Here is a 7,500-nt window from a genome sequence, read left to right on the forward strand (position 1 = left end):
TTTCACTCAACCATACAACCACTCAAACATACAATATGGATCAAAGCAATATTATAACTCCACAGTGTTGCATATTAAAAAGAAACGTATTAAGATGTTTTTATAACAATTCTGCATCATTACTGCCTCTGATATATCTTGGAGGGGAGGTCCAGTTAAGGGGTGCTGAATATTCAAAGGCATTTAAAATCGAATTATTTACTACCCTTAACAGCGCAGTCTCGGTGCCATGGCTTGGACAGAAATCTCGTCCTTCAAATATCGATCGATTAAAATGACCCTCATCTTGGCAAAAACTCTCAAATTTGGGACTTCAAGAACTCTTCCTTATATCCTAGGATTGAGAGGCTTTTAAAAGATTGGGGTCGTTTAGGTCGTTTTACTTGATCGATACTTAAGGGACGAGCTTTCTGGCCAAAATTTTAAGTACGTTAATTGTTTGTTTTTTAGAGTAAGGCAAAATCGAAATTGGATTCTGGATAGACATTGAGCTTTATTTGTGACACAATGTGTCAACACGGTATCACGTCTAGGTGACCTCGTGCTGGAAATCAAATCTACAGCCATAGATGTAACACACTGTGTCAACACGGTATTACGTCTAGATGAAATCAAATCTACAGCCATGGATGTAACACACTGTGTCAACACGTTAATACGTCTAGATGAAATCAAATCTACAGCCATAGATGTAACACACTGTGACAACACGGCATTACGTCAAGATGAAATCAAATCTACAGCCATAGATGTAACACACTGTGTCAACACGGTATTACGTCAAGATGAAATCAAATCTACAGCCATAGATGTAACACACTGTGTCAACACGGTATTACGTCAAGATGAAATCAAATCTACAGCCATAGATGTAACACACTGTGTCAACACGGTATTACGTCAAGATGAAATCAAATCTACAGCCATAGATGTAACACACTGTGTCAACACGGTATTACGTCTAGATGAAATCAAATCTACAGCCATAGATGTAACACACTGTGTCAACACGGTATTACGTCTAGATGAAATCAAATCTACAGTCATAGATGTAACACACTGTGTCAACACGGTATTACTTCTAGATGAAATCAAATCTACAGCCATAGATGTAACACACTGTGTCAACACGGTATTACGTCTAGATGAAATCAAATCTACAGCCATAGATGTAACACACTGTGTCAACACGGTATTACGTCTAGATGAAATCAAATCTACAGTCATAGATGTAACACACTGTGTCAACACGGTGATACGTCTAGGTGACTTCGTGCTGGAAATCGAACCTACAGCCACAAATGTGACCTATCGCCCTAAAACAGTATTATGATGGGACCAATTTGATATATACATTTTTATAAACATTACAACATGGTGTATGTGTTGCATGTGCGGCTATGTGGTCTATTGGTGTGCACTCGTTTTCGGATCAGAAAGTCCCGGGTTGCAGCCTCAATCGGCGCATGGTTGAGTCCCTGGAAAAGGCTCTTTACTCACATTATGTCACCGTACTCAGGTATAAAATGAGTACATGGCCGTTGCATCTGTCTGAAAAGACATGTAATATGGCCTAACAGGCGTAGTGTCTCGTTCTACATGGTTCGTGTTGCTGTTGGTCAGGAATCCCTTGTAAAGCGCTTTGAGCACATTTATTGGATTTTGATCTATATAAAAGCTCTATTATCATTTTATAGAGGTCAGTGGATTTGTTCTCTCATAATGACTCCAATTTGCGTTCCTTTTAACTCACTTAATCCTAGAGATTTTTGCTACTTTTCGAAATTAGAAAAAATGTATTAACAAATGAGCATGTGCATAGATAGATTTATTCAACTATCATTAACATGCAAAAACTAAAAACTTTAGCTTTGATACTATGCCTATAATTCGTCTCAGAAAAATGTAATAAATAAGCATGGGATAAAAGTAACATGGGTAAACTACGGATATAGTCGGTGTCAGGGTTGAGTGAGTTAATCATTATGATATTCCTTTTCTGGCATCGGGTTCATCCCGAGATAATACCATATTTGCCAGTGTTTTGATTTTGACTGGACACCAGATTAATATTGTGGAATGACTCAGCCCAGAAGCGTTAAGTGAACAATTTATTACTCTTTATGAGTTAGAGCATATACAAATATATCGCAACAGCATTTTAATTGAAGGACAAAATAATATATCTAACTCAAATATGGAAGGACTATTTTTTTGTTCAAAGAACGCTAGATAGGCCTATTGGTTCTGAAGACTACTTTACATCCAAAGAACGCTAGAGAGCTCTAATGATTCTGAAGAACTACATTTTGTACAAAGAACTCTAGATAGGCCTAGTGGTTATGAAGGACTACTTTATGTCCAAAGAACGAGATATAGTCCTAATGGTTCTAAAGGACTACTTTTGGTCGAGAGAGCGCTAGATAGGCCTAATTGTTCTGAAGGACCACTTTATGTCCAAAGAACGAGATATAGTCCTAATGGTTCTAAAGGACTACTTTTGGTCGAGAGAGCGCTAGATAGGCCTAATTGTTCTGAAGGACCACTTTATGTCCAAAGAACGAGATATAGTCCTAATGGTACTAAAGGACTACTTTTGGTCGAGAGAGCGCTAGATAGGCCTAATTGTTCTGAAGGACCACTTTATGTCCAAAGAACGAGATATAGTCCTAATGGTACTAAAGGACTACTTTTGGTCGAGAGAGCGCTAGATAGGCCTAATTGTTCTGAAGGACCACTTTATGTCCAAAGAACGAGATATAGTCCTAATGGTACTAAAGGACTACTTTTGGTCGAGAGAGCCCGAGATAAATCCAATTGTTCTGAAGGACTGCCTTTGTCCACGGTAGGATAGAATTACTCATACTCTTAATAAATACCTGTTAACTAAACACAATTTTTAAAAAAAGTTCACTAAAGATATGAACAAGTGTTCATGAACCTGTGCCAGTCAAGGCAAGAAAGAAACATGCAAGACAAAAGCCCATCCCATAACATCAGTCTTCCTTGATTGGGGATCGAAACTAAGACATTCTTTTTTGTATTTTTTCTTTCTTGCTTTGTCTGACACCTTTTCATATACACTTTAAAAAGATGAGCTTTTGTATAGCGCAATATCCACTAATCGTGATCAAAGCGCTTTACAGATAAAGGTAACAGCAACACGTAAAATATAGAACGAGACATGACGCCTGTTAGGCGATAATGTAATTCTTTTTCCGACAGAGACAACGCTGTTACCGGCCAGGTACTCATTTCACACCCCGAGTACGGTGAGAGAATGTAAGTCAAGAGTCTTTTCCAAGGACCCAACTATTCTCCGATCAAGGCTCGAACCCAGGACCTTCCGATCCGAAAGCGAGTGCCATACTACAAGGCCACATAGGCGAACTTGTTCAGATTTTTATCATACACCTGTTCCTGCTCTCCGATTTCTCAACCTGAGACAACTTTCAATATGAATTCTACTTTGAGCATCTGAGTCAACCTGGCACATCACTGTTTTGACACAATTGGTCACAAAATTAGAATTAGGGCTAACCCACACCGGAGACTGACTCCGACGCCCGGCACTTCCGTCCTCTACCGTCTTCCGGATAAAGACCCCGGGTAGGGACAAAATACTTAGAATAAAGAGAAGAGCCGCTAGACCTACCCATATCAAGTACCTGACGTCCCCTGCCGTTTAAAAAAATTGATCTTGGTATGGGTAGGTCTAGCGGCTCTTCTCTTTATTCTTAGTGTTTTGTCCATGCCCGATTCTTTATCCGGAAGACGGCATAGGACGGCAGTGCCGGGTTGTCGGATTCAGTCTCCGGTGTAGGTTAATCCTTATGCTCCAAGACCTGTCCAATGCCTCGGGAAATGATCTTTGGGGTCAAATTCTTTATCTTTCCTGGAGCCAGGGGACGTTGGATACTTGTAGTAAATGACCTCACCCCTGTTCAAGTAGGAGGCCCACCAACCAAACGACCCAACGGACATGATAATGTGATCACACAGGGTCAGAATAGTGAAGTCAACCTGTGGAAATGTGAAATTATATATAATGGTATTATGGATGATAGGTATGATAATGATGATGATTGTAATGATGATGACGTTGATGATGACGATGATGATGATGATGATGATGATGATTGTAATGATTGAGCTTTTTTATATAGAGCAATATCCACTAAACGTGATCAAAGCACTTTATACGGGGTCCCTGGCCACCAGCAACTCTTAACATGTAGGACGGGACATGAAGCCTGTTAGGCGATATTACACGCCTTAATGATGACGACGATGATGATGATAATGTATGATAATAATGATAATAATAATAATAATAATAATAATAATATAGTAATAATAATAATAAATAATAATAATAATAATAATATAATAATAATAATAAATAATAATAATAATAATAATAATAATAATAATAATAATAATAATAATAATAATAATAATAATAATGATAATGATAATAATAATAATAATAATAATAATAATAATAATAATAATAATAATAATAATAATAATAATAATAATAATAATAATAATAATGATGATGATGATGATGATGATGATGATGATGATGATAATAATAATAATAATAGCATGGACAACATTCATTTCTTACAAAATATAAGGTAAATGATTTAGATCAGAGAAATGGAAATAGCAGGTGGCCCTGGACGACATCCTATTCAGAAACCGTTGATCAATCCTCTGTGATGACATCAACGTTTTGATCGTCGTGAAAACTGGCTGCGCTAAGCTCTGATGTAGATAGAGCTTTGATCAGCGGACTGGTGACAACGCTACTTCAGAGGTTAGATCAAAGGGCCATTGATGTTTATTTCCTTGCTTTGTCTGCCACTGTTTCATACACATGCTTTCATAAATTTAGTAATACAGTTCCTCTATAGCGTCTTACAAGAAATGAAGTGACTAGGAAAGTACCAGAAGACAATAGAGACCAAAAACTTCGCCGCGATGGGGGCTCGAACCCACGACCTTACTGTTACGACACTTCTGCCCGGCCACGAGAGGGTAGCTCTACTGTCGAAGTCATCCGCCACTCATTAAAAAAGTGTTTTCAAGCATCATGTTTATCTTGAACCGCTCTCCCGACTTCTTGAGGTCATGGGTTCAACTCACAAACCCCGCGAAAATTGTTAGCCAGTATTAATAGGCTTCAACAGTCGTGACGTCACTTCCCTCGTAAGGACGCATAGTAACTTTAGTAACTGGTTCTAAACTATTGGATCAATGGCGGACGCCTTGATGAAATACTTCTCTGACAAGTATAAAAGTGTATCCAGAGGGAAAAAAAACATTATAAATCTGATCATGTTTTGACTTATATAAATTCTTATCACATGAAATGTGAAAAGTTCTAGCCAGCATGAAGAATGAAAAGAACCAATTTTCTTTGTTTAGAACCAATCTGCTGGTTGCTGGGCGGAAGTGACATCAGACTATTGAATCCTATTTAAGTTTAATAGCCATTTTCTCAAAACAAGTATATTATAGCATAGAGACGATTGAGACATTGAGTAAGATCGGATATTGGTAGTGAATATTAATTCAGAAAAGTGAGTGGAGCAGGCAATTATGTTGATAATAACAAAAAATGAAGTGAGTAAAAAAGTGCCAGTAGATAATAGAGAATATACGATTCTTACACAATAGCTTTTTGGAATTCCGGACGTGTTCCTATTCGCTGCACGAATCTGCGAGTGCACGTTGGATACCAAGTTCGAATTCCAAAACGCAAGAGTGTAAGAAATCATTTATTCTATCCCTCAATCGGTTCCTATTTCGTCATCTTTCAATAAAAGACATATTCAAAAACATTTAAAGGGTAGAGGGTCTACTTCTTTTTAAAGAATCTGATTTTAGTAAAAATTTACGCTTGATAATCCGACGTCACACATTATTATTGTAAACATGATATCATTACGCGTAGGAATAATAGCGTTGATCCGTTACAGCGTTGTCTCTGTCCCAAAAAAAATGTAATATCGCCTAACAGGCGTCATGTCTCGTCCTCCATGTTAAGTGTTGCTGTTGGCCAGGGACCCCTTGTAAAGCGCTTTGAGCTCGTTTAGTGGATATCGCTCTATATAAAAGCTCAATTTATTTTTTTTAGTTAGAAGCTCAATTTTCTATCTAAAATGAGTTCTTGCCATAAATGATTAAATCAACCAATTTTGTACAACTTCGGGAAATATCAAAGCTTACTTTCACTTCTAAATATTTTTACAGCTAGTCAAGTTGGAAAAGTATGAAATTTGAGAAAAGTTCCTGGATACCTTTCCCATACACCTGACCTCAGTTTCATGAAAAATCACCCGATTTACTTAAAATAAAGATTAAAATGCTCTGGGGATATCAGAAAAAGCAAAAAATGCAAATCCAAAATGTTCATCTTAAACTGATTGTTTCGTGCACTGGCACATATAAGTAAAGAGCTTTTACCAAGGACTCACTCGATTAATTCTCGGCGCCCAGAGCGGTACTGGAAACAGGGACCTATCGTTTGTTGGCGAGCTTTTACCAAGGACTCACTCGATTACTTCTCGGCGCCCAGAGCGGTACTGGAAACAGGGACCTATCGTTTGTTGGCGAGTGTCATAATATACCATGCGACGACAAAACCGCACAGAGAAGTGTACAAACCTGACTAGAACAGAACAGTTTCGAGCTCAAAACCCTTCTTAAACCCAAAACAAAAAACGTTAATACATCAGGTTTAACCCAGATAGACGTCAGATATGATCTAGGCGACACGTCCAGTCGAGGAAATAAAGAACGTGAGCTTTTGTATCGCATAATATCCACTAAATGTGCTCAAATCGCTTTACAAAGGATATCTGACGAACAGCAACACATAATATATAGAACGAGACACGACGCCTATTAGGCGATATTACAATTTTTTCGGACAAAGACAACGCTGTGAACGGTAAGGTTACACCTGAGTACGGTGAGAGAATGTGAGTAAAGAGCCTTTTCCAAGGAATCAACTATGCTCCGAGCGAGGCTCAAACCCAGGACCTTCCGATCCAAAAGCGAGTGTCATACCACTAGACCACAAAGCTGCACTATGAAATAATATGACGAAAAGTACACAATAAATCGTGGCGATCGTTTCAAAGAAAAGCATTAATGTATGAAAGGGTGGACACAAACACATTAGTACTTACGACACAAACACATCAGTACTTACTACACAAACACATTAGTACTTACGACACAATTACATTAGTACTTACGACACAAACACATTAGTACTTACGACACAAACACATTAGTACTTACGACACAAACACATTAATATTTACGACACAAACACATTAGTGCTTACGACACAAACACATTAGTACTTACGACACAAACACATTAGTACTTACGACACAAACACATTAGTACTTACGACACAAGCATATTATGAGTACTTACGACTACTGATTTCCCTGGTGCAAAGAAAACATCATCCGC

At 38.0% G+C, this 7,500-nt stretch overlaps 1 protein-coding gene across 1 annotated transcript in view; it reads right to left on the reverse strand.

The window, feature by feature from the left end:
* Nucleotides 1-3,665: 3,665 nt before the first annotated feature.
* LOC144975405 (galactoside alpha-(1,2)-fucosyltransferase 1-like) overlaps nt 3,666-7,500 on the reverse strand; it is a 17,044-nt gene continuing 13,209 nt past the window's right edge. Inside the window, exons 3-4 of the mRNA XM_078919435.1 lie at nt 7,462-7,500; nt 3,666-4,023 (exon numbers count right to left, since the gene is read on the reverse strand). The exon at nt 7,462-7,500 is cut by the window's right edge and continues 710 nt beyond it. Coding sequence (XP_078775561.1) covers nt 3,832-4,023; nt 7,462-7,500 — 231 coding nt within the window. The 3' untranslated portion in view covers nt 3,666-3,831. The remainder of the gene's footprint in view (nt 4,024-7,461) is intronic.

This window comes from Berghia stephanieae, chromosome 6, assembly GCF_034508935.2.
Source record: "Berghia stephanieae isolate SIO BIC M18660-M18661 chromosome 6, UCSD_Bste_1.3, whole genome shotgun sequence".
NCBI classification, from domain to species: domain Eukaryota; kingdom Metazoa; phylum Mollusca; class Gastropoda; order Nudibranchia; family Aeolidiidae; genus Berghia; species Berghia stephanieae.